The sequence below is a fragment of the Oreochromis niloticus genome, linkage group LG4 (assembly GCF_001858045.2).
Source record: "Oreochromis niloticus isolate F11D_XX linkage group LG4, O_niloticus_UMD_NMBU, whole genome shotgun sequence".
Taxonomy (NCBI): domain Eukaryota; kingdom Metazoa; phylum Chordata; class Actinopteri; order Cichliformes; family Cichlidae; genus Oreochromis; species Oreochromis niloticus.
The window spans coordinates 12,076,294-12,100,966 of NC_031969.2; the positions used below are offsets into that span (position 1 = coordinate 12,076,294).

The window sequence follows — 24,673 nt, forward strand, 5'->3', positions numbered from 1 at the left end:
TAAAAATATAATATAATGTGCTTGTGTTTGCTCTCTGAGTTCCGTGTCTCTTGCTAGCTTAATAAATTTGCCAACGAGCACTTAAAGTAAGTGAATTTTCACTGAGCCTCTTTTGTGTCAGCGGTGTGAGAGACGTGTCTGAAAGCCAATTAAACTGCGTGCCCAGACCCAGAGCCCACCCTGCAGCGTTCATGTAGCCATTTGTCGCTGACATGTAGAGTAATGGGGCGGGAGGAAATGCATAACAGGATAGTCTGTGGTGCATATATCCCGACGTCGGCAACTAGGAAAAATAGTTAGCTAGGTTTATGATGGCAGGAGTAGGTGGCGACGCAGTATCGTAGTACGAAATAGAAAAGAAAAAAAAATAACAAAAACATAAAAGTACTCATGATTTCCCCTCATATAACTCTTTAGACGGCGTCGAAACGGCCATCTTTTCAAGCTAAAAATCGAATTTCTCTCGAGTTTTTGGCGAATTAAATGGAGGAGAAGAAGGAAGACGGCGACTCGGAGATACAGGAACACGGACCCGAGCACTGGTTCTCAAAATGGGAGCGGCAGTGTTTGGCCGAAGCGGAGCAGAGGGAGCCGAGCGAGGAGGACGTCGACAACGAGCAGGATAAACTATGGCATCTCTTCCAGAACTCCGCCACTGCCGTGGCACAGTTATACAAAGGTCCAGCCCAGCGCTCTCCTTTTTGCTTGTCCGTCTAACGGTGCCTGCATCGTCCCCTGGCTTGTTTGTTAGCAGCCTGACTGTACACTGAGCCCTATAAACTAACGTTAATGGCAGTGTAGTTAGCTCTTTAGCAAACTCCTCGTCTAGCCGGGTACTGGGGAAACTATCGTTTACAGGTGAATTTTGCAATGCTACATTTTTTTCTAGCTAGTCCGGGCTAGCTGGTGACAAAGAGTTATGAGCTATAACCTAGCGTTGTGTAGTTACCCCGAGCACCAAATAACAGTGGCCACATCGACGAAGGGATGAGGTAGTTTGAGTTAACGCGAATACTTTGACACTAAAGTTTGACAGCCGCTATCGTCAGGTTAGCCAGGCTAGTTACAAAATGGCGATGGCAACAACAATCGTAGCTACGCGACATTCCCAGATGACAGTCTGCTGTGTGCTGTCAGTGTTAACATCTGCTACACCGGTATCCATTGGTTGTAGACGTTGTCCCCCAAACGCGTTGAAATAAGAGCCCGCACATAAGTGTCCACTGGCTTTGTTTTGTTTTTTAAACAGCCGGCTAGCTGGCAAGTTGAGCCGATGCGAAACGTTATAATCACAAGATGGCGAGGATAATATTGGTTTGTCTACAATCTGCTGTAGCTTGGCTCTTATCAGTCGTGATAAATCCCCGGCACGTAGAAAGAGGAGTTTGGGTAAAGTCTTTACCAGTGTGTGTTTGACTGGGCTCTGCAACTTTACTGCTGAGAGGGCAGTTAAGTTCGTGTGTCGGCACTCTCCTGCTAAACAAGCTGCTGCCAAGCTGGCCATCTAGCGCTGGCTGCCAGTTATTTTTATGCCAAACCCTGTCCCCCTTGCAGTTGTAGATGCAAGACAAAATGGCGAATGAAAATGATCTTCAACTTCAACCCCACTAGTATGACACCATGGTATTTGCTTTAAATTACAAGTGTTTTTTTTATTATTCCTCTCTCACCTGCAGACAGAGTATGCCATCAGCAGGGCCTCTCATTGTGGGTGCCATTTCAGAACGCTGCTACAGCAGTCACCAACCTTTACAAAGGTAACCAACCACATCCTCCTCAATCCTTGTTCCTTTGAGCAGGACTTACTGATCTACCAGGTTCTACACTTCCTGTTGTGTCTGTGCGTTAAGCCAGTGGTGTAGACTCTGGCTGCAACTTTGTTAGTTTTGGGAAATGTTTTTGATCTGTCCCCCCTGGTGAAAAGGTAAACAGAAGTGGTTATTATCGCTGATCAACCCTGTGTTGATCAGCTTGTCACAAGGTTTAGGGGACCAAAAACAAACAAACACACACACACAACAATGTCAGATATTCACTAGTGAAACAAAGCCTGTCTCTTAGTAGAGCATCTCCATTTCTAAATACATAATTAAATAGGGTACAGCATGAGAAATGTTAAATAGAGATAAATATTTGGTTGGCTTTGTTATATATCATAGTGAACAGCTGTTGTTATTTTAATGTTGTCTTTCACCGTCACAGAGAGTGTCGAGGCCCATCAGAGAAGCTTCGATCGGGGCATCCAGATAGGACACCAACGTCGTAATAAGGTGGGTCTTGTTCCTGTGCTTGTGACTAATTGTGACTTTACAGCTTCCTGTCATAGGCTTGTCGTTTAGGAAACCAAGATTAGCTATGCATGACAGGGTCAATGCAGGATATTTAAAAAAAAAAGACTGGATCAGTGTTTGTTGATAACAGATGCCCGACTGCAGAGCCTGTGACGTAGCCTTCCCTACCCTAAGTGACCAACGTCTTTGCTGACATTTATGCTTTTACTGGTGCATTATGTGTTAATAACCATGTGGTCGTCTTCCAGTGTTTTTAGATGCAGTGGCACACATGATAGAAAGAAATTAAAATGCTGGGACTTTTCCCCTCCTGGGTTTAAACAAAGAGTAAACATATTTGTCCCTGTAGTTTTTCCACTTCTTTGTTGAAACTATTGGAGTAAACCTGAGGGAATTGACAGTCTCCCTCCAGGAATTTGCAGACATTTGCGAGTCCTTATATTGATGCTGCGATTAAGATTCCCTATGTTGAGATGATGAGTGTTATTCTCACTGATAAGTTCAAAAATGAAATGAAAAATTAGCTGGAAATGTAACTGTACTGAACAATCTCAACAGTCGCTGCCTGCGTCAACCCGACGTGTAGTTACATTTCTCTGGAGATGCGTGTCAGGTTGCGCTGTAGGGTTTCAGTGTAGATTTCCTTTTGAAGCATAAATTCTCAGCTTTTTATAATGTGCACTGGATTGCAGGACATGTTGGCCTGGGTGAAAAAGCGCCGGAGAACCATCCGCAGGGAGGATCTGATCAGCTTTTTATGCGGCAAAGCACCACCACACAGAAGTAGCAGGGCCAACCCTCGGCTGGCCATGGTGGCCCCCAGCCGTGCTAATTCACCAGCTGAGACTGGCTCATCTGTAGAAGCGGACCTCCAGCCCTTCAGGGAGGCCATAGCACTGCATGGTGAGGACATTTAAGTGCAAGGCTGACTCACAGCTGACACACCAGTGGGGATTCGTACCAAAGAATCAGAATTGACTTACACCCCCTCGGTGGCAGCTACAATGTAAAATAACTTGTGTGTGCGCTATTTATGCTTGTAAACGTATGTGTGTGTGACCTCCTGATTCCTAAGTTTGATAGATAAATGGTTAATGTACCACAGTGACTGTGAGATGAGGTCTTTCATATGAGACACTGCTGTGTTTAAGGCCTCTCATGTGTTCATGAGAGAGGCCTTCTGTGTTTACGCCTGTGAGAGATTGGAGGCTTGTCCTTCTGCTACATGTGGCTCAGAGATAAGGGTATTTTTTCCACATGGGTGTGTGAAAGTGCTTTTTTTTTTTTCTCTTCCTTTTTTTTTTTCCAGGGCAATTCCTGTCATTTGTTTGCAAGACACTATTTGACTAATCGAAAGACAGATTGTTTCCTATTACTCACCTCTCTATAATTAAGTTCCATTTGAATATGCTGGTATTTTCTGCTGTGCTGTAACACAAATAAATTCTCAGAACTTGACGGGCGTCACATTTAAGGTGCATCTGAGGTCAGACTGGGTCAGATTACAGAAACGGAAGTCTATGACATTTCAGTTCATTGCAGTTTGTCACCTGTTTGTATTTTGTTTTGATCATCCGGCCTGACAGATTAATTTTAACATGGTTAAAATTAGGGACATGGTGATTAACTGCAGGCTGCCTCTTTCTGTATATCTCTGTCAGATTGGATCATGTGCTATTGGTGTTTTTGTAGTATGAACAATATGCTGAGTGTTTCATTACTTTTTAAATTGATATTCAGCCTGAAATTATCTTATTTGTTGCATTAGAAATGAGAAAATGGCAATATTACTCAGTGCTATCACCTTTCTGCTGAAATAGCTGTGCAATCAGGAGCTGATAGAGGAGCTTCTTTTTGAGGGGCACGTATCTTGATGTGAATTTTAAGTTGGCTTTTATGAAAAATGAGTTTGTCCATCAATCATTTAAAAGGTAAAAAGAGTTGATTATTTATTTATTTATTTATTTATTTTATAAGCCTAATGGAAGCTTTCTTCTTATCAGAGGCTGTAAATGAGACGTAGACGTCTACCTGCTGCTAAACTTCCTCTCCTTTTGTCTCCTCCTTCAGGTCTGAGTGGTGCCATGGCGAGTATCAGCGTGCGCTCCGGTGCTCCAGGTTCTCCCACACATGTCAGCGGGAGCAGCAGTAATGGAGGTGGTGCGAGCGGAGGTGGTTCTTCCGGCTCTGGGCCGGTGTGCCGCAGCAGGCGTAATGGGCTCCAAGACGTCGACCTAAACACTTTCATCTCAGAGGAGATGGCGCTGCATCTGGACTCTACTGGCGCCACCTCTGCCGGAGGGGGGGGAGGAACCAGGAAACGAAACTCCACCCAATGTAGTGATGTCATCACAGACTCCCCAACGCACAAACGCAACAGGATGATCTGATCTGCCCCCTGCCTACATGCGAGGGGAGGGGATGGTGGGTGGGTTAGCCTTCAAAGCCAAGGCTAGTAGAGGGGGCGGGGGGATGGATGGGCTCGTGTGGGACATACGTGCAGATGTACAGACACGCGCACTTGGATGCTTCGGCTGAAGATGAAAACGAGGACTGAAAGCTGTCGAATTCTAGTCCTTGTCTCCTTTCCCAGCTCTTTTACTACAAATCATCGATCTACAATCAAGAACACTTAACGAGTGGGCGTGAGTGTGCGCGCAGGCGACCAGGAAGCCACGTCGCACATTCCTCAAACATCGCCCTGGAAAGGAGACAACGAAAAAAGTTCCCGACTTATCCTGGGATCCACACAGTTCTTGAGGGGGGCGATAACGCTCCGTGCTGCTCGACAAGTAAAAGCCACTTTGATCTTTGACACATTTGTGCCCTTCCCTCCCTTAACCTCACTCATCCTCACCCACCACCTTAATAAGGAAGTGAGGGCCATGATCAAATCGCTTCACTCAGTGGATTGTGTCGCTCGCCAAACGTTGGACCCGACTGACCCCTGCGTTAACCCCCCCCACCCGTCTTTCTGTTACTTCATCATTGCAGCTCTTAGTTGGCGTAGCCTGTCAGTGGTGGAGCTAAATCGCCTAGTAGGAGTACGTGTGTGTGTGTGTGTGTGTGGCATCACGCTGCCTCATCTGCCACTTTGTAAGCAGTTCCGTTTGTCTGGCTACTAGGTTGACAGCATCTAACTACAACAGCAGGCTGTCAGTGTTTGGACATTCAGACTTTATTCTCTGCTAAGTGCTCTGCTTCTACGGTGGCTCGATTTGTACTTCAGACCATCACCTTTTCTTTGTTTTTAGTTTTTCAACCACCAGTGTTAAAATTCTAGGTTTGTTGCCACTGTTTTCAGCAGCTATAGCCAAGTGAATTTTCCATTCTTTTCCCACTTTTTTTCCTGTTGTTTTTGCTGTTGAGGATAATGGAAAAGGAATTTTATTTTCTTTGTTTATGCAGCTTCTCCAACAGCCTCTTTCCCCCTCTGCTCTAGTCTTATGAAAGCAGCTGCTGTTTTCCCGTGGTCGTGGGATGATTCTGATGAGTTGCAATAAGGATTTTTTTGCACTTAGTTTTCACTTCTGACTCATGCAAATAAATCGGCTCTTCCATTTTTATTCCAGCTGTACCTTTGTCCGGCCCTAACCGTGCACCCCTATGAGTTGTCCACACACTACATTCACCTCTTTTCTACAAATGGCGGTGCTGATCTAATCATGCCAGGCACCACAGCACCACTCATCAAAATGAGAACCACTCGTGCCGATGGCAGTCCTCAGATTCTGTGTCCACCGTGCTTTTCGAGATGCTCAATAACATTTAGTCCTCTAACTTGATTAAAAACGTGGGCAGTTTCCCAGGAAAAACTGGCTCGGCGCCGCCTTTGTGGAAGAGAGTTTTAAGTGTGGGATGCTTAGAAATAAAACAGGAGCTCTTGCACTCACTTGATTTTTGTCACTTCTTCAAAATTATTTGAACATGTTGCAGAGACTTAGACCTTCCCTGTTTGACAAATGACGTAAGATATTGGAAGAAAAAACGGAACTCAACTTTTTAGGCTTTAGGAATGGTGGCACGCTCAAAAACAACCACAAAACATGCCACCCGGCGCACACGAGGTAACTGGGCCAGCGTGTCGGATGGGAAGATGGATGCTGTCTGTATTTTGTGAAAGGGGTGTGTGCATTAATAAAATGTGGATGGGTTTGTTTTTTGTTTTGCTTTTTTAAACTTGGTACAGAACGAAGTAACATGGGGTTGAGTTTCATTCCTAAAATCGTTGTTTACTTCCAACATTCAGTGAGGGAGCAGAGCAGGAGACATTAATGGCACATGAGTCAATAAAAGGGGTAAAGCAAAGCAATATGAATCGGTTTATTTTAGGATGTTAACGTGATGTTATCAGAGCTAAACCTGAGCATGTTTGTGGGTGTAAATGATGAAAGAAATCTTGAGTTGTCTCAGTATTAAACCAGCCCTGCCATGTTAATGATACAGTGAGCTGTTCTACCTGTACTACCCACAGGAAGTGACCAGTGTGGTGTTAATGTTTCCTACTTTCTTCTCAGTTTGTTCCTCACGTTGACTCCATTTCTCTCCCTTTCACATTTTATGGCCTGTGAAGTGGCCTTTATTTAGTTGTATAAAGCATGCCAGGTTTTTTGTTTTTTTTTCTTAAATTCCGGTCACCGATTTCATTTTGTGCTTTAGGTTGCCTTTTATGTTCCTATGATTTCAGGCTTTTCAGTAAAGGAAAAAGAACCCGGGTGATGTTTGACGATCTGTCAAAGTCCTGGATCTCTGAAACCGCTGAGACTCAAAATGTAAACTTGGTATTTAACAGCTCAGCTTTGCCTGCAGAGGGCGGAGGGGAGGTGGGGTTAAAATGGCAATATGTATCTGATAAGCTGAGCTGCTTCAGCCATCACTGACTCAGTGAATAATCTTAACATAGGACCCAACCTCGATTCTTGAACAGGTAAATGTGCCGTAAAGTCACATTTCAGGTCTGGTGCAGTTCAACCTCTAGGTATCAATTTTGCAGGATCTGGCAAAAAAAAAAAAGTATTTACATTTTTTATTTTATTTTAGGTGGTGTAGCTCCTGAGGACTGACTGGTCTGCTTGTCCACGCGCTCTTCATTAAAGCAAAGGAATGAATTTCGAAATGTTCTAGTTTTCTTCTCTTAGACGCTTTGGCTCGCTGTTCTGTGTCTAACACTCCACTTCGGCATTGGTAGCATTGTTTCTGAGACGAAACGAGGCGTTCGGCTACAAACTAGTAGCTTCACCCGCCTGCTGTTTCTGTTGCACGTCATGTCAGTTACAGGGAAGTGTGTGCGCTGACAGGAAAAGCACTTAAAGATTGAGCCTATCAAAGGATGTCTTCTTCCCAAAGGTTTGACTAAAGAGTTTGATAAGAGCAGGATTGTGCCGTCTTTGAAGTCCCACTGTTAAACCTGCAGAGTTGACCCCCGCTCCCCCTCTTCAGATCAGTTTGGGGTCACCCTATGTTTTCTGTTTCTTCCCTGAGCCAGTCGCAGCCTTCATCAACATTGTTTCATCAGGCTGACTCATGCCACAAAGTCTCTGGAGCCAACACTATCATCAGCTGTTTCTTATTTGTTTAAAAAGGTAATAAATGGCTAATCTATATACTGAACATTTAATTGTTGGTATGATATATGTGGTTCACATTGTAAAGGAAATAAAACCATTGAATCGCAATCGGATTGGCTATGTTTCATTTTAAAAAATAAGGACAACGCTTTCAGAAAGAAGATGCTGTAAAATGTGACTAAAGACAAAACATTATCAAAGTTAAAAACGGGCAGTGAGGCCTCTTTGGGCCATTTCCTGTTCTAAACGGTGTGTTCTGTTTTAGTCACGTTTCACAGCAGCACAGCTCTTCTGCTTCTGATGATCTTTACGTCAAACTGATTGCTACATTTTCCCTGTCAGGTTGCAGTTCTTTAACTTCGTCAGTAAATAAAGTATCGAAACTGTTTTTTCTTCTCAAGCACAAATGAGGAGCAGATTAACGGTGTTAAAAGTTTGGAAACTTAGAAATGTTTCTGTTAGTCAAATGTCAACAGCTTTGTTAACTTGTCATTTAGCTCACCAGGTTGAGCAGATGACTTGCGTGCTGTGAGAAATATGCAGCTACCTGGGTTAAAGTCCACCCTGGGTCATTTCCTGAGTCTCTTCCTGCTTTCTTGGTTTAATAAAGCAATAATGACCAGAGGAGTCCCTGAAACTTCACACATAAAAAGCCACTGGATACAAACCACTAGGGGGAGCCAGAGGACAGCGGTAGAATAAAAACTTCTATTAGATCAGTGGCATCAAGGCAATATTCAACAGTGCGTCTCAGTTTATATACATGACAAAAAAGGCCTTTTTAAATTTAAAACAAAAAAAAGTAGTTTTTATATTATAAACTAAAAAAAGAGGAACTTGTCTGTAATGTAACCATTTACTTAATTATGTTGGTGTAATATGAAAGAAAGCTGTAAAACTGATAAAAATACAGTTGAAAGTCTAAAATGTATGCTCTCCTTTGCATTTCCAAAGCAGTCCAGTGGGCCAGATTAAAGTCTTTACTGGGCCAATTCTGGCACCCGGGCCTTAAGTTTGATGCCCCTTTTAATAGATGATCAGCAGGAAACTGTAGCAGATTCTAAATCTGCAGATTGCACGTGCTTTCTCAGAAACATCAGTAAATAAATAACATTACTGTGGTCAAAAACTATCATATAATCCAAAGTAAATGCTCCCAGATAAAGTTAACACCTCTGAGACATTTGTAGGGTTTTCAGTCATTTACATTTATTCATATGCTTCACTATTTCTGATGTTGTCTCACAGAAAACGGCAGAAGCGAAGCAAAAAGGGCCGTCCTCCAAACATAAAAACAATATTAAATACTTAAACAGTTTTCAATGGCCAGCAAGGAACAAAAAAAAGCAAACAAAGAAGAAAATTACAGCCACAGTAAAATTAATGTGTCTTCTGCTGATATGAATGATACGCACGTTCAGCCAACATCCTCAAGGGACTAGTGTTGCTAGTGTTTGGTCCGTGGGTGTTCAATATTAAAAGCCGTGTTCTTGCGTCCTTCGTAGCTCCTCCACCTCTTCATCCTCATCTGCAGCTGCTCTAAGAGAGCCATCGGGTAAAGACGGCGATGATCAGAGGCCACACGGTGGTCCTCGAGTTTTTCTCCGTGATGCAGTGACAGGGCAAAGCATCAGAATGACATCTAACGGGATTTCATTTTATTTCTCTGAAATTTGGAGCAGCCAACACATGGTAGCTTTGTGCAGCTGAATCTGACTTTAATACGTGATGTTTTTTTCTTGGGAAATTAAACTCAAGGCCTCGGGTCGATGACAGATAAAAGGTGAGCTCTTAAGAGTCTGATGAGAGCCCCCAACGTGTGGCTGGCTGAACAAAGGTAGAGGTCCTGGCTGAGAGTTTAAGAGCGGGACTCATATCTGGCTGAGGGGCATGAACTTCTGGTAGTAACTCTTGGTTACATCAATCATGAGGTCCTGTGTACACTCTGGGAGCTCTCCTGAAAACAGACCTGAGAGAGAGCGAGACAAACGCAGGTAAAGACCAGACAGCTAGGAGAACGAAGACAGAAAAATAGAAAGATGCTGGTCTATTGATTAGTTGTGTGCATTTTGCTCACCTGGGCATCCAGAGAAGACGGTGAAAGGTGGCACCACTGTCTCAGGAGGAAGCACGGTGTTGTCTAAGATCTTGCAGCAATCCTTTAGCACACAACGGCGACCCTGCACACATAATGGGAAAAAGAAATTTAAACATCTGCCACAGAGTCATGCACTTTCACTCAGGTTGAGTGTAGACCGTCCAGTCACTTTCTTTCCAAGCTCCTTAGACTACCATGACCTGGATACCTGAGAACTCTATAAAAGCCCACTAAAACTGTAGGGGTCTCTGTGGCCTGGTTGGACTGCCAGTGGGCTGGATCTTTGCACCTCCCTGTCCATCTCACCACAAATTAATGACTAATTTGTAATTAAGTGAATTCCCCTATTTTTGTGATCCAAATCAACAGTGTAAAAAAAAAATGCCAGCTTATGTTTTTTGTTTATTAATTCAGCCCTCGACTGCCAGCAGAACGTTGCATGACTGCCATGTGACTGGTTCACCACAGGCAATAAAGACATGCTTTCTGTTTATTCTCTCCCTTCACAGCGATGTCCTTTCACTGCCGAGGAGCTAGCTGTGTGCGTGTGTGAGATTTTATTTCACTCACTATGACACAGTTCTTCCCAATGTGGACGTAGGAACCAATCTGTGCTGCGTTGACCACGCAGTCCTCCTCGATGAAGACGTGGTCTCCAATGTGCAGCGGGAAGAAAGCCACCCTGCAGGGGGCGACAGGGCAGTGATGAGACATATGCTTTTTCTGCTTACCATATTCTCTCCTTTATTCATTTGTACAGTGACTTTAAATATATCTTGAGTGACAATAATTAAAAACAATCTCAAAGCATCTTCATCTTTATCTAGAACATGAAAGCAGATGGCTGGCCTGAACGTGTGTCCAAGATACTTTACCCTTTGCTGAACTTTTTGAAAGGTGGTCGAATAACACTCCGGCTTTTCACCACGCAGTGTCTGCCCACCCTGACGTTAGCAAGGTCCCCCCTGATGATGCAGTCATTCATAACAATAGTCTGCAAGAGAGAACATCCAAAGACTAAGCTTTAGCACAGCTGGACAGTCTCTATTCACAGTGTCATTTCCAGGTGTGTGTTTTCCTTACTTTGCCGTTCAAGACTATGTTTTGACTCCCACATAGTACCGACTGTCTGCTCACTTTGTTGCCAGAAGCCTGAAATAGAACAATAACAACGGTTAATAATCGTGTGAACGATCGTATCTGTTTCTGTCCACATAAATGAACACAAACAACCGTCTCTGCTCTCCGCCCAACGCCCCGTTCACTTTCTGCTTGGACAGATAGCAGGCTACGTTAGCTTAAACAGCGGTGATTAAAATCCCACACAGTACCGTCTCAATGTACTCCGCTTTGTTGTACAGTATTTCAGACAACTCCATGGCTGGAAACCCGCTGAACTATCAAACACAGCGATGATTATTCTGCGATACTGTCTAAAGCATCGATCCGGATTTTCTCTATGGGAAGCTCCTTCTACGCTTCTCTTCTGCGCAAGCCCGGACGTGACGCCATCAAATAACTTTATTTAAAACATGAGAAATCGAGGAACAGAAAAACAAACAAACAAAACAGACATAATAGATATTCATGTGTAAAGATTAAAAAATAAATAAAAACTACTACTACTACTACTAATAAAAGCTTTTATAAACAACAACTGTCTGTATATTTTGTGATAGGTTCGGGGATTTTTTTTATGATTTCTCCAATGAGACTAAAAACACTGAGGGTTAAGCTGGGTTTAACTGAAGTGGTGGCCCGAAAAGCTACATGCGCTGTGCAGCAGGGGCGGTTCTAGAAGGGTGGCATGGGAAGTGCCACCCTAAAATGATCCCTTGCCACCCCAAGTGCACCCCAGTTTTGCATATGACAGTGTTGTTTATTAAAATAGGATAGCATTAACACTTTGAGCGTAGTTACAGTCAACAGTGAATATAAATGCTAAAACTGAATATATTGCATAGTGTTACCCCCCCCGCACCTTTAACAAATGGTTCAGCCCATAGCAGGACCGGCTTTTTTCTTGTTTTCAGTAGCAAGTGATGCTTATGGTTGTTCCAGAGCACATTTTGAACAACACCATGGGGATTTCAGATTTCACACAGGTAGTTGGTTGTAACACTCTGGAAATGGAATGAAGATGAGTGTTATTAACCCTCTGTGGTCCACGGACACGCTGCACCTCCAAATCACATGACTGATTTAAGCAACAAGCTGCAGCCACGCTGAGTCTCTATTTCAGCCCATATTGAAAGTTCGGACTTCAAAGTTTTTAAATTTTAATTACAGCCCAGTAAATCCAGAGTTATGATAATATACATAAGCCATGCTTTTTTCTAAATACTGTCATCACGTTTTTTTCTGTGTGTATGTTTTTTTTAAAGCGTTTTCTAAGGACAGCGCGAAAACAGTAAAGAAAGAAAAAAAGCCACCTCTTTCCTATCGGTGGAAAAATGTACCATGCAGACCAATTTAGAAAAAAGTCAACATGTGGGATTTGGTTGTTTAGGAAGAGGGGAAAGTTTTGGGAGTGACGGTAACGGCAGCGAGACAGAGCGAGCGAGTGAGAAAGAGAGAGTTTAGATGTGGGAGATTTATGACGTTTAGTGTGGAGTGTATACTTAGTGTGTTGTGTTGTCTTGTGTAGTTGTTCTGTTGTGTAGTCGTTTTGTTTTGTGTGTCAGTGATGGCACTAATGAATGTCACAAAGGCACATTTGCAATGTAAACACTGTCAATAAGTAGAGAACCAGCGGAGTGATACACCTGCTGTTGTCAGGCCTGCAGGTTTATCCCTGTGCTGTTCGCCTCTGTCTTTTGGTGGAAAAACATTTTTTTACTGCCACACATAATTTGTGACACCTGATTGTTCTCTCATTTTAGTTTTAGTAATATTTTTAAATGGTTGTACAAAATGGAAAAAAAAACCCAGCAGGTGTATTGGCTGCATTTTTAGATAAATAGTTGTATATGTTTATAAATGTACAATTTATATTTGCATTTCAAGTTATAAAAATTTACTCAACATGTCTGTGGGTTTTTTTACAGTAAAAAAATACTACCAGGATTTTAAGTTCTTTGTGTGATTTCAGATCAGTAATACTAATGCAGTATGTCAGTGAAAAAAAACAACTACATTCAGACAAATTCAGCTGAGCTGAAAAGAATGATACCAAACAAGGCAAGGGGAAAAAATAAAATGAAACAATTTGAGGGTGAAATATGAACGTAAACTCAAAAGGAGTCAAAAATGTCCGGTTGTATTTCAGACCTCAGTGGGTTAATCCAACAAATCAAGAAAAATTAGGTTTAAATTTTTGTTCATGACAGTGCAGATTTCTGACATTTTGTGTAATTTAAGCATGTAACAACGTGATTGTTTTCTAACAAAAAACAGTGTGAAACTTAAGTTAGACTTGTGTTTGTAAATGTACCGCCCCATGTTGTGTAGCTTTCTGGATTTTATACTTATTGGGCTACATATTTATTTATTATACAGGCTATACAGTACATAGCATCAAAACTCACATGTTTTATGTAACTAAAGTGTTTAATTATGTGGGCTACAGACAATAATTAAGTTATAGACTATATTTATATGAAAAGCATGTATACTTACTGCATTTGAATCATTTTAACCATATGTAACCACCTGCATATGTGTATGGTAAAAAAGGCTTTGATTTTGCCACCCTATTTGATTGCTTTGCCACCCTCATGCCACCCTAAGAAAATTTCTCTAGATCCGCCCCTGGTGCAGCGGTGATGAGGAAACTTAAAAACAAGATCCTGGAGGAGTGTTTTTAAACAGCCGGGACCTTCAGAGAGAGGAAGAGCAGAGGAAGAGACTCTGGACACTCGAGGGTTTTTGTCAGAGGATATGTTATTCAGGCAGGTGGGACGGAAGTAGAAGAAACAGGAAGATGAAAAGGGCTGTGGCTCTTACAAACTGAAGTGTAATCTGCCTGAAACCCTGGAGACATCACTGCTACCTGGATCTAGCAATCAGGCAGTCAAAACTCCCAGAGGAGGCAGAGAAAAAGCCGACACAGGGAAAAACACAGAAACACAGCTTCCATGGGAGCTTCCATGTCTGATAAACTGAGCCTAAAAGTTTGTCGTTGTCCATTTTTATTATCTAATTTTTGTAGACTTCATAACTTCATTTTAGCAGTATTATTGTACACCTAAAGAGCTGAAAGCAACATCTTCGATACTTGTTTTTGTTTCATTTGCACAATCCAAGTCTTGTTTTATGAATGTGAAAATCTCCCAAGAGGGACATCATTACTCTCAAAGCATACTATGATGACCTTTTTTCGAAGTTAGATTATTTTTTTAGGTTTCCCTCTAATATAATGCTCCACATCTGTCCAGATCATTGTGCAAAATACACTCTGATGTGCATCTGCAGCTCACAAAACGTGCAGGAATATTCGACGTCGTGTGTAAACATCTCCGGTGTTTGTTTGGTTTTTTACTGGATATATCTTATGAATTATTTGAAAAATAAACTTTATTGCCACATTAAAAGAAGATATGAAGTGGAGCAAGTGTCGTTTTACTCATTTAGATAATCATAAAACGACTCTGTGATCGATTAGTCTTCCCTGGATTGAATCCTTGCTCTTTAACATTTTTATTTTCCAGTTAAATCAAAGTCATTGGCAGGTTCTCAGTACCCATGTGCTCGTGGTGAGAAATGGACGGGGTTTAAATTTTAAAAAAAGCGCAGATAAAGCGACAAATTAGAAATAAACACAAGGTTTGCACTGTGCGCATGCGCAACGCGAAGCCCTTGACCCGCTTTTCTTCTTCTTCGCCTCGCACGCTGGTAGCTCCCAGTAACTGCTCTCCGTCATGGCGGCTCGTGTCCTGCAGCAGTGTGTCCGCTCCTTCGCTCGGCCCTCGCTGAGGCTTTGCTCCAATAACCTCGCATTAAGAGTTACTGCCGCCCCGGCGGCGGCTGTTCACCGACCTCTCTCCTTCGCTGCAGACAGCCGGAGGACGCGGTGGCTCGTCCAGAGCCGGGTGAGTCTCCGGTAACATTGAACCATCGCGGCCTAGCCGCTGTGACCTACCGATGTCTTTCAGAGCTGTGGGGCCAGCCTAGCCCGCTGAGAGTTCACGGTGTCACACGAGCAGCCTGTTTCGCTTTGAACGACTCTGTGTTGTTGTGGCAGAGAAACACGAAACACGGAGGGGTTTGCTTTTAAAAACGGAACAGCCATGTTTTCCCTGTTGGCTAGCTAGCTAGTTAGCAAAGTCGGTGATTTCATTGACAGACTTGTGTTGTTGCACTTGCAACTTCATTCTTTAACCTAGCCTAGCACTGCACGACTGATTCTGGCTAAACACCAGATACTAATGTGCAGCAAGGTAAAGCACTGTTGCAGTGCGGATGTTATTATGTATTACGTTAAGTGTGTTTATATAACACTGTTAGAATAATGTTACAGGTGTTTTAGCAAGCTGTGCACAACCTGAAGTGGGTGTGCAGCGTTGTAAGTGAACACTAATGCGCTGATAAATGCGTTTAATTGCAAATTTAGTCAAATGAAACCATAATGCAGTAATTACAGTTGAGATAATAAAGTCAGCCACACATTAAAAGCTTGAAAAGCAGCACAGATTTCCTCTTGGTCAAAGTTAAGTAAGATTTAAGTTTTATTTTGAAACTTGGATAAACTTTTTCCAGCCTTTACATCTGTACTGTTGCACAGTGTACTCGAAGTTATTGCTTCTTTTCACACTGTATGTAGTACACTCTCACTTGAGGCAAGCTAATGTATAGGCTGCATGATCACAACCCCCCACTCCCCTCTGCACTAATAATTTCTTCCCTTTTCTTCTTTGCAATCCTTAGATCCCCTCGGTGGGTGTGCTGTGTCGACAGTACGGAGACCTGCCCCCCCTCACTCTAGAAACCATCAAAGAACGAGTCATGTATGTACTCAAGCTCTACGACAAGATCAACCCAGAGAAGGTGAGAACAACAAGAGACCTTCAGTGAATTCTAGCTGAAAGATGTATGAATATAACACGTTCACAGGTATCTGTGAGGTGAAATTAGGCAATCGCGACTCATCCCTATCCAGAATGGCTCATGGAAATTGTTTTTGAAAAGTTTGCTGTTTTTAATGTATTAAATGTAATAAAAATTAGATTTTTAACTTGGAAAAATAATCTAAAATTAATACTATCATTCCTCATGTAGATTTGGTTTGTTTTATTTTGTAAAGCACCCTGAAATGCCTGTAGTGTTTGCAAGTTTCTGTATAAGTAAGCTTGAATTTCTAACCCTCTGGTTGGTTTCTGTTCCACAGCTGCAGACGAGCTCTCACTTCATGAAAGATTTGGGTTTGGACAGCTTGGACCAGGTGGAGATCATCATGGCCATGGAAGATGAGTTTGGTGAGAGCAAACCTCTTTACACTGCATAGAAAACTATTCCAAACTGTGGCTCTAGGCATTAAGTCAGCAAAAGAGATGTTTCTGACTCCTACAGTGCAGTGCAGAATGTGACTGCTGTTGTACTGCCACAGTGGAAGTAATTGAATAGGAATCTTAGATTTGCCTGCATGTGTGGATATGAAACACCAGTCTTGCAGTCTTCCTACCTGTTGAGCGTCAAAGTGCTGTCAAGTTTGTCTTCAGAGGGTAAATGTGGCGCTCTGTGTGGACGTCCCACATAAAGCAAGATTTACTCAGAGTATATCCTGTGGTAGAAACACTGTAGTACACATCATTCTACAGTATTTATTTGTTGGATTCATCTTGAAAACTGATTTAGAAAGTGATTGAAGGTTGCAGTTTGTTGCTTTTTACTTTTTGACTTGTAATAATTCTGCAGATTTAAACGAATCAGGAATCTGTACTTTTGATAAATGGCTGATTTATATAATCTGTTTGGGAAGTAAATAGTAAACAGGGATGAGGAGATGGAGCAGCCATTCTGCAAATTAGAAGGTTGGTGGTTTGATCCGAAGCATCTTGGGGCAAGATACTGAACCTGAAACTTCAGTGTGTTTATTGGAGTGCGAATGAGACGTGTTGTATGAAGTGCTGTTAGTGCTCTATAAGAATCAGTCCATTTAGCATGAGTGCACACAGGAGCCTCAGTGGTGACTTCTTAGTCAAATGGTAGGTTTGATAACTGTACATCAGGGCTAATGCACTTCCATACAAGGTCAAGGCCAGGTCAAGAGGTAAAAGGAAGTCCTTTCAGAGCCTTTGTCTAAACTCTGTCCTGGGTGGATTTATAGTATGCTGAGAACAGGGTTCTTAGAGGGTTCTAGAGTCATTTTTGGCAGTTAGCAGAAAATTTAAATCAGAATCAAATGACTTTTTTTTTCTTATTTTAATCAGTTAGTGCATCAGTGCAGTGACTCTTAAGATAACAGACTAACAGCTTTTAATGTGTGACCATAACCCCCACAGGTGAGGACGTAGTACCAGCGAGATGTTTGCGACCATCTGTGCAGAAAGCCGCTTATTCGTCCAGCATTATCGATGCATGTCACATGGCTTCTTTAGCACACGCCGTAACCAATAACTTGTTTGTGCTGCAGGCTTTGAGATCCCAGATGCAGAAGCAGAGAAGTTGATGACTCCTGAGGAGATCGTACAGTACGTCGCAGACAAGAAAGACGTTTATGAGTAATCTGCTCTGTAGCACACCACAGAGGCAAGTCACCACCAGGCCCAGTTTTCTGTCTTTGGTCACATGTTGTTGTGTCGGGGCTCAATTTATATTCCTTTGTGCCCACATAGGGTCACCTCCACCCCACCCACCCAACACGAAGTTCTTGTGAAGCAGATGGGCGCCAAACAGTTTCCTACTTCATCAACTCTTGTGTCCATTATGGCGACGTTGGCTTCAGCTGTCTCGTGTTTGACTGTATTTAAATGAACATGTTCAGGCGAGCTTGGAGATAAAAAAAATTTCAATATTAAACAAGATTATATCACTGGTTTGATTTATTGTTCTTATTTCAGCTTCACCCTGTGGTCCCATGTACAATTTGTCGTTAATAGATCAATAAAGACACATGCTGTACACTTCTGTGTCTGCTGTTACTCAGCTTCGGGTCCAAATCAAAAGGAACATTTTCTCTAATTAGGACCCACATTCAGCTGCAGTTCTTTTAGTTGACGTTTCCACTGGCTGGGATTTGCAATAACTACTTTCATTTCTCATTTACTTTGGGTTGTAAGCAGACTGAAGCTTGATGCTGGGAGGCTCACACACACCACCTACATCCACTACATACTCCTGACCTGTCAAAGGAAAAAAGCTCCCAAAAATACAGCTTTAGGAACCCCAGGTTTATACTTGACCATATATAAAGCTGAAATAGCTCCACATCATTAATCAGTAAATACTTTAAAGTGTCAAAAATAAACCCACAACTAAAACATTTACACAATAAAAAATAATTAGCAAACCCACTGTGGGAGTTTACCGAAACTGAATTCTTTCAATTTAAGACAGATTTCTATAACCAGACCAAATTAAAAGCTTTTCTTAGAGTAACCAAAGCATTCAGAGGGCTTTAAAGCCTGATATCACAGGAAACATCACCTTGTCTTGAGAGGTCGTCACAGCAAACAAAAGCAGCAGCTACTTTCAGCTGCTCCCTCGTTCACAGCAGCATGTCTGCATCTCCTGAAGCCAGAGATGTTGTTGAGAGCACGAAGCAGAAGTTTTCAGTCACACGGAGAGAAATAAAGACTCTGGGAGGCGGCCGCTGTGTGTTAGTCTTTTATTGAGGGTTGTACCCAAGTTATACAGCTTTGTATGCTGGCTGCAGAAGCCAGCGGGTTACAAACAGTAATTCAGTATACGAGTACAGCCAACAGAAGACCTACTACTCACTACTCTACACCTTAGTACAGATTCTCTTAAGAGCAGTAAAATCCAGAAGAAAGAAAATAAAGAGGAAAAAAAAAAAAAATACAGAACAAACCAAGCAACAAAAGGAAGGAGATTAAAAGGATTAAAATGAAACCAAACAAGTAGACAGCATCAGAGGAGACATTCATTATTAGAGCACACTGGAGTTGGTTTTTTATACCATTAATATCAGGCGACTTCGTTTATTTTGTCAATTTTATACCCATACAAATAAAGATTGTCCTTCAAAAAGTGCAGATTCCACCGAAGTTTAAAGATAAAATCCTTTGATGACCCGAGGAAGACATTTGAAAATAAAAAGGTACTTCCTGTTTTTGTTTGCAAGAGAGGAAGACGCCCCCCTCGTTGATTATAGACACTGTACGATTATATTCTCATATATATATTTTATATATAGTTTCAACAGTCTCCCAAAGCGATGTGCATAATAGGTTTACAGGTGATCCAACTACACACTGGATTGATAGAATCTCTATAAAAAGAAAAAAAGCACTGTAGTCGTGTAAAATTTGCAGTCTCACCGGCCTCGCTCGAGCTGCGAGAAAAATCGACAAAATGGACTTTTGCAAATCTTAACCTGTCCTCCTCCTCCTGCTACAACTGGCCCGCCATTTGCTAGGTAATAAAGGTTTTTCAGTTTGTATTATTATTATTATTAGTAGCTGTACTAGCTGTACAATTTAACGATGGCACGACACGTTTGAGGAATATTAGTGGGAATCCCATTTCAGCGGTGTTTACTCATTTTTTGGGAATTTTTTTTTTGTTTTTGTTTTATTTAAAGACAGGAAAAAAAAGAAGAAGAAAAACCCAAGGTGGACATGGAAGCCTGGGTTCAAACACTCCACTGCATAGTCTCTCTGAGCGACACCCACCCTTTCCCCTGATAAACCCACCCTTCCCTCCCCACCCGCCCACATCTTTGTGCTGGTTAGACTAAAGCTTTTCAGGGTTTGTTTGTGTGTTCATACTAAATGTAAAACGACAAAAAACAAAACAAAGACAGCAGATTCTCACAGTTTTTGTATTTTTTCTTTTTTGTTTGTTTTTTTTGTTTGTTTTTTTTCTGTTTTTCCTGTCAAAAAAATAAGCCTTAGCGCTTTTTGATCGACTGTAGGAGCCGTCAGGTGTGTTATGATATAATATAGCATTTACTCACAGGATATTTAAGTCAAGAGAAACAAAAAAGTCACATTATTTTTTTCTTAAACATTAAAAAGTAGTAGAGTATCACCAGCCAGCTTCCCTCCTGCCCGCTACTTCCTTTTCCTTTCCTTCCCCTCGTCTGGCCCTGTCGGGAAGCTGCTTGGCAGCCCTGGGGATTGTACATTGCTCGTGGTGGTTTTCACTTTACTAAAAAGGTTTTCCTCACATCATCCTTTTGCAAATGACTTTTTTTAACTTTTTTTTTTTTAATCTTCAAGCATTTAATATTGTCCAGCTTTTTAAGTACACGTATGCACACGTACACAACTACAACCAAACAACAACAAAAAAGGATTTATCCCTTTCCTTCCCTCCCTCCTCGATTTGGCATGATGATGTATTCACTCACTCACACACAAACACACTCTCACGCAGGCTGACAGTAGATACAAACACGATTATGGAACCAAAACAGTAACAACATTATTGAGAGGCGTTTTCCAGACGTTGCTTGTCCCTTCTCTAACAGCACAGCAATGCTGCCGCCTGAGCCGCTGATCTGGGGTCAGCCTTTGTCCCGGTAATAGTTAAAAGAAAAAAGGATACTGAGGATGGACAAAGCTGCTCTCAAATCAGCGCCAGGAACGACAGCGCTGCCAAAAATCAGAATGAACAAAGTGTAAAGTAATGTCATTGAGCAGTAAGGGAATATAGACAGTTTAGAGCCCACCCTCCCCTCCCCCCCGCCTCAGACCTGTCAGTTATGAGTCTCCTCTCCCTGTAGTTAAGCTTAGGAGTTGGAGAGGAGGAGCTGATCCTGGATAAGCCGGCGAGGAGGCAAAAGTGCAACCCTTTGTCCCTGAAAAGCCAGGAAGAAGCAGCCAATCGCGAGTCGCGTCCCCTCCTCGCCTCGTTTCAGTCAAACGACACCACGGCAGCAGTGACTGCTGCTCAATTTCTCAAAAGAAAAAAATTACAAAAAAAATTTGTTTTTTGTTGCCCCTCATGCACGTTTGAGGCTGCGCTGTCTTTTATACTTTTACAAACCGTTTCAGCTACATTCAGGCCCAGCTCAGAGCCGGAGGTGCACCAACCAAGGGAGACCAACAAAGCACCATCTTCTCGAATCACAGTACACACACGCACGCGCACACACACACACACACTCTACCCTGTCGAATACTCACAGGCGCACCTTCTCCATCAGACAGACCTGGAAATCTAAACATCTGTCTCAGTTTTGCTTTCTGCTCGCTCGGCCTTTTTCCTCTAAAATCCACCCAAGTGCAAAATCCAAGGCTCCTCAGTTCAACGTGTCAGACTAAAACTAACAACAACAACAACAACAAAAAAAAGCTCAGATGTTCCACTTGATAACAACTGTTCAACACAACAACAACAAATACAAATAAGAGATAAATGTAAGTATGTATTTATATATATATATATATATATATTTATAAGCAAAGAGATCTGGAATTAAGTAAACTAATTTTTTTGTATGATTGAATTATTTGGTAGAGAGCGGTTCAATACTGGCACACACCACTGTCAAGTCTGGCTAATACTCAAGGTTCTGTCTCACTGCGTTTACTTTGAAGTTGTTAAATATTCACGGGCTAAGCTTAAAAAATAAAAAACTAAAGCTTCTAGTACTTCTGAAATAAGAACCTACATGAGAGAGGAGGACTGGGGGGGGGGGACGGGACACGCACAAACACGATGAAGAAAGGATAATTAAGGTCCATGGCTTCGCTAATGCTGACTCCTCGTTCATGCACCCCTCTGACACTTCCCCCCCCCCCCACCACCGACCCTAACAAACAAATTGTGCATCAAAGTAACTAAACAATCACTGGTAGATAAATCTGTTATTCTCTTGTTGTGAAGAAAAACGCCACTGGTGGATTTTACATTCACGCTGTTCTCATGCAAAACCTCCACATTTCACATTCACACACACACACGTACGTCAGGAACTTCAGATGAGTACCCCACCCTCCCCCCCTTTGCCCCAAAGGAAAGAAAATAAAACAGTACAATACAATCATATTCATTTTGTAAACAGGTAGAAGCCACTTGACTTGTTGTTGCATCTTCGGACACAATTAGGATCAAGGCAATGAAATGTGGACGACTTTTTTTACTGTTAAAATATTTTCTTCAACCAAAACGAGAGTTTTGTTTTTTTTTGATTTTTGTTTTTGTTTTTCTCTTCGTTCTATTTTTTTTTTTTTCAAAACACCATTTGTGGCAATGAGAGAAATTTAAAAAAAGAAAAGCAAGTAATGTTTGTTAAACAGCTAAAACATTGTGACACATGGTAGAAGAGGGAGAAAAAAATAAAAACTAAACGCCTCTCAGTAGGCCATGTGAATGCGAGAGGCTACAGTATGCATAGATACAGAGTCGCCTTTCTCTTGGTTTATAAGTCTGACGAGACACGACGATTTCCCCGCTCACAGTCACGCGCTCACGCATTAAACGATCCCCACTCTTGATTTTTTTAAACATCAGTGGAGTGGAGGAGGAGGAAGAGTAGGAGGAGAGGGAATGCCGGGAGTGTCCTCGACCTCCCCCTCCCCACACACCCCACCTCCCTCCCTCAAAAGACAGCATATTGAAAGCAGTGTGTTGAGCTTCTCCAGCTTAAAGCAGTTATTTGGCAGAGAGAGAGTGAGAGAGAGAGATAGAGAGAACAAAAACAAAACAAACTTACAGACCTTTACATAGTTTTCAGTGCTAGAAGTTGTATTTTCCTTTCCTACAAGGAGTAGTAGTTTTTTTCTTTAATTCAAACTACAAGGGGGGGAAAACTGGCTTGATTTCCTGAGAACCATTGCTGGTTATTTAGCAGACAAAAAGAGGAATAGTTCAAAATAACCAACGCCATGGCCAAAAAACACTGATCCGAATTCCCAGAGTTACAAAGCATCGTCTTCATCCTCAGTAAGAGTTGTTGTTTTTTTTTAAACTTTTTCTGTTTTTAAAAATTTTTATCTTTTTTTTTTTTAAAGCGTTTTTAAATTTTTTTTGTGCATTTTTAAAAATTTTATTCCATCTTCTCTTTAAAATGAAGAATGAACACACTTTCTGCCTCCCAAGTCTTGTAAACAAGAGGTTGCAGTGTGGCACCTCCAAAACATTGAAAGCCTATTCTGAAAGTGCTGTTCCCCCCCTCCCCCCCACTAAAACCTGCCTGCCAGGGGGCTAATGAGAAAGGGAGGGAGGGGGAGGGGCTTGCTAGATCGACCCCGCCTCCCTATAGTAGGGTGGGCGGGGCTTACTAGTCCCAGCTGCGGCTACAGTCCTTTGCACTGCAGAGCTCAACTTTCTTTAGTTTTAAAACAAAATTGGTGCAATACTTTTAATGTCACTTGAACTATCACCAGATAATCATCCTAAGTCAGGTTTAATTCTTTAACTATCTGTTGATCTTGAACTCCACGACAACGCAGTAAGGTAGGCGTGCCAAGGCAGAGAGGAGCGCACACGTACTCATTCACAGCTCACGCGCGCGCACACACAGTAATTCTCACAAACACACACAGTAAGGACCTCAATGAGTAAACAGCTACACTGGAAAAAACTGGCTGCTCCCTCTATATTGCAGATTATACTGAGAAAAAAACAACACATTCAGTGCAAAGTTAAAAAAGCTCATACTCCAACATTGTCAGCAAACAAATGCAAAAAAAAAGTAAAACAAAAAATTAAAATGTTAAAAAGAATTGGAATTCAAATAAACATGACGAATGAAACAAAAAATATAATAATAATGAGCTCGATTGAAGCTTTTTTTCGGTCTGAAAGAGCACTACCTGGAGGCAAATATCCATCCGTTCACATTATAGAATTGGCCTGCATGATTCAAGTATTCCGACTGATATGTTTTTGGGCTAAAACAAAGTGGACATATGTGCAGAGAGAGAAACGTAACTTGTTTTCCACAGGGGAGACCCCGTTTTGTTGAATATCTTGTAAATGAGAAAGAGTCCAACTAGTGCCATTGCATTTATAGAACTACATTTGTGTCTCTATTCTGCTGATTATTGATAATTCTCTACTGACCCTTCCCCGAGCCTGTTTCACTGGCAGGCAGCTCACATGGAGTCCCCGCCCCCTGTCAGGTGATCCACTGGGAGGAAGGAGGTGATTGGAGAAGGGCTGCTGATCCTCCCTGCCTCGGTGCCACTGGGGGTCCCCCACAGGCTACTGGAATAGTTGGGCCCACCCCAGAGGGAGGAGCTGTGAAGGTCGCTGCTGTTCCACTGGTTGGGTTCAGAAGCACGGCTTGGAAAGGGGTGAGACTGATCCATTCTGCTCTGAGAGGAGCCGAGGGTCTGCCAGCCAGAGGAGGGAGTGGCCATTGACTGCCCTTGTGCAAAGAAACGGCTGATTTCCTCCTCGCTGGCAAACTCAGCCAGAATAGTAGTGTTCCCCAAAACACACCTGTAGAAACAGAGCAGGTTAGACAAGAGTGAGACTTTTTGTCTGTACACAACACCATGTGGCTCTTTTTCCATCCATTTAAACAGCCAACTGTCCACTACTGCAATTCCCCACTTTATTTTGGGAGTATTTTGGGGGGCTAATATGCCTGGAAGAATGCACAGGTTATCTGTAAAAGGGACATCTGACTGAGTGTCAAAAAA

General features: G+C 42.2%; 4 protein-coding genes across 8 annotated transcripts in view; 2 read left to right on the forward strand and 2 right to left on the reverse strand.

Annotated features, from left to right (window-relative positions):
• The first annotated feature begins 216 nt into the window (after nucleotides 1–216).
• hapstr1a (HUWE1 associated protein modifying stress responses a) lies at nucleotides 217–7,966 on the forward strand. Its single transcript, XM_003454942.5, has 5 exons — nucleotides 217–679; nucleotides 1,677–1,757; nucleotides 2,203–2,270; nucleotides 2,984–3,194; nucleotides 4,362–7,966. The coding sequence occupies exons 1-5, from the start codon at nucleotides 484–486 to the stop codon at nucleotides 4,679–4,681; spliced, it is 876 nt and encodes a 291-aa protein (XP_003454990.1). The 5' UTR covers nucleotides 217–483; the 3' UTR covers nucleotides 4,682–7,966.
• A 1,079-nt stretch (nucleotides 7,967–9,045) lies between these two features.
• Nucleotides 9,046–11,464, reverse strand: dctn5 (dynactin 5). The gene is made up of 6 exons (XM_003454925.3): nucleotides 11,288–11,464; nucleotides 11,040–11,108; nucleotides 10,832–10,950; nucleotides 10,527–10,638; nucleotides 9,936–10,038; nucleotides 9,046–9,827 (listed from the first exon to the last, which is right to left on the reverse strand). The coding sequence occupies exons 1-6, from the start codon at nucleotides 11,333–11,335 to the stop codon at nucleotides 9,730–9,732; spliced, it is 549 nt and encodes a 182-aa protein (XP_003454973.1). The 5' UTR covers nucleotides 11,336–11,464; the 3' UTR covers nucleotides 9,046–9,729.
• A 3,293-nt stretch (nucleotides 11,465–14,757) lies between these two features.
• ndufab1b (NADH:ubiquinone oxidoreductase subunit AB1b) lies at nucleotides 14,758–18,016 on the forward strand. The gene is made up of 5 exons (XM_003454926.5): nucleotides 14,758–14,986; nucleotides 15,822–15,941; nucleotides 16,282–16,369; nucleotides 17,527–17,642; nucleotides 17,729–18,016. The coding sequence occupies exons 1-4, from the start codon at nucleotides 14,816–14,818 to the stop codon at nucleotides 17,616–17,618; spliced, it is 471 nt and encodes a 156-aa protein (XP_003454974.1). The 5' UTR covers nucleotides 14,758–14,815; the 3' UTR covers nucleotides 17,619–17,642; nucleotides 17,729–18,016.
• A 689-nt stretch (nucleotides 18,017–18,705) lies between these two features.
• The window catches only part of LOC102082268 (trinucleotide repeat containing adaptor 6A), a 57,974-nt gene continuing 52,006 nt past the window's right edge, over nucleotides 18,706–24,673 (reverse strand). For all 5 annotated transcript variants that reach the window (XM_025906851.1, XM_025906853.1, XM_025906850.1 and 2 more), the window contains one exon: nucleotides 18,706–24,470. In XM_025906851.1, the coding sequence (XP_025762636.1) occupies nucleotides 24,122–24,470 (349 nt within the window). In that variant the 3' untranslated portion in view covers nucleotides 18,706–24,121. The remainder of the gene's footprint in view (nucleotides 24,471–24,673) is intronic.

Excerpts from the sequence above, each read along its gene's own strand:
- hapstr1a (XM_003454942.5), top strand. The coding sequence starts at position 484 with ATGGAGGAGAAGAAGGAAGACGGCGACTCGGAGATACAGGAACACGGA. Across the intron at positions 1,758-2,202 it reads AGTCACCAACCTTTACAAAG|AGAGTGTCGAGGCCCATCAG; the intron begins GTAACCAACCAC and ends TCACCGTCACAG. Across the intron at positions 2,271-2,983 it reads GACACCAACGTCGTAATAAG|GACATGTTGGCCTGGGTGAA; the intron begins GTGGGTCTTGTT and ends ACTGGATTGCAG.
- ndufab1b (XM_003454926.5), top strand. The coding sequence starts at position 14,816 with ATGGCGGCTCGTGTCCTGCAGCAGTGTGTCCGCTCCTTCGCTCGGCCC. Across the intron at positions 14,987-15,821 it reads GGTGGCTCGTCCAGAGCCGG|ATCCCCTCGGTGGGTGTGCT; the intron begins GTGAGTCTCCGG and ends TGCAATCCTTAG. Across the intron at positions 16,370-17,526 it reads GGCCATGGAAGATGAGTTTG|GCTTTGAGATCCCAGATGCA; the intron begins GTGAGAGCAAAC and ends TTTGTGCTGCAG.
- dctn5 (XM_003454925.3), bottom strand. The coding sequence starts at position 11,335 with ATGGAGTTGTCTGAAATACTGTACAACAAAGCGGAGTACATTGAGACG. Across the intron at positions 10,639-10,831 it reads TTCAAAAAGTTCAGCAAAGG|GGTGGCTTTCTTCCCGCTGC; the intron begins GTAAAGTATCTT and ends CGCCCCCTGCAG. Across the intron at positions 10,039-10,526 it reads TTGGGAAGAACTGTGTCATA|GGTCGCCGTTGTGTGCTAAA; the intron begins GTGAGTGAAATA and ends TTATGTGTGCAG.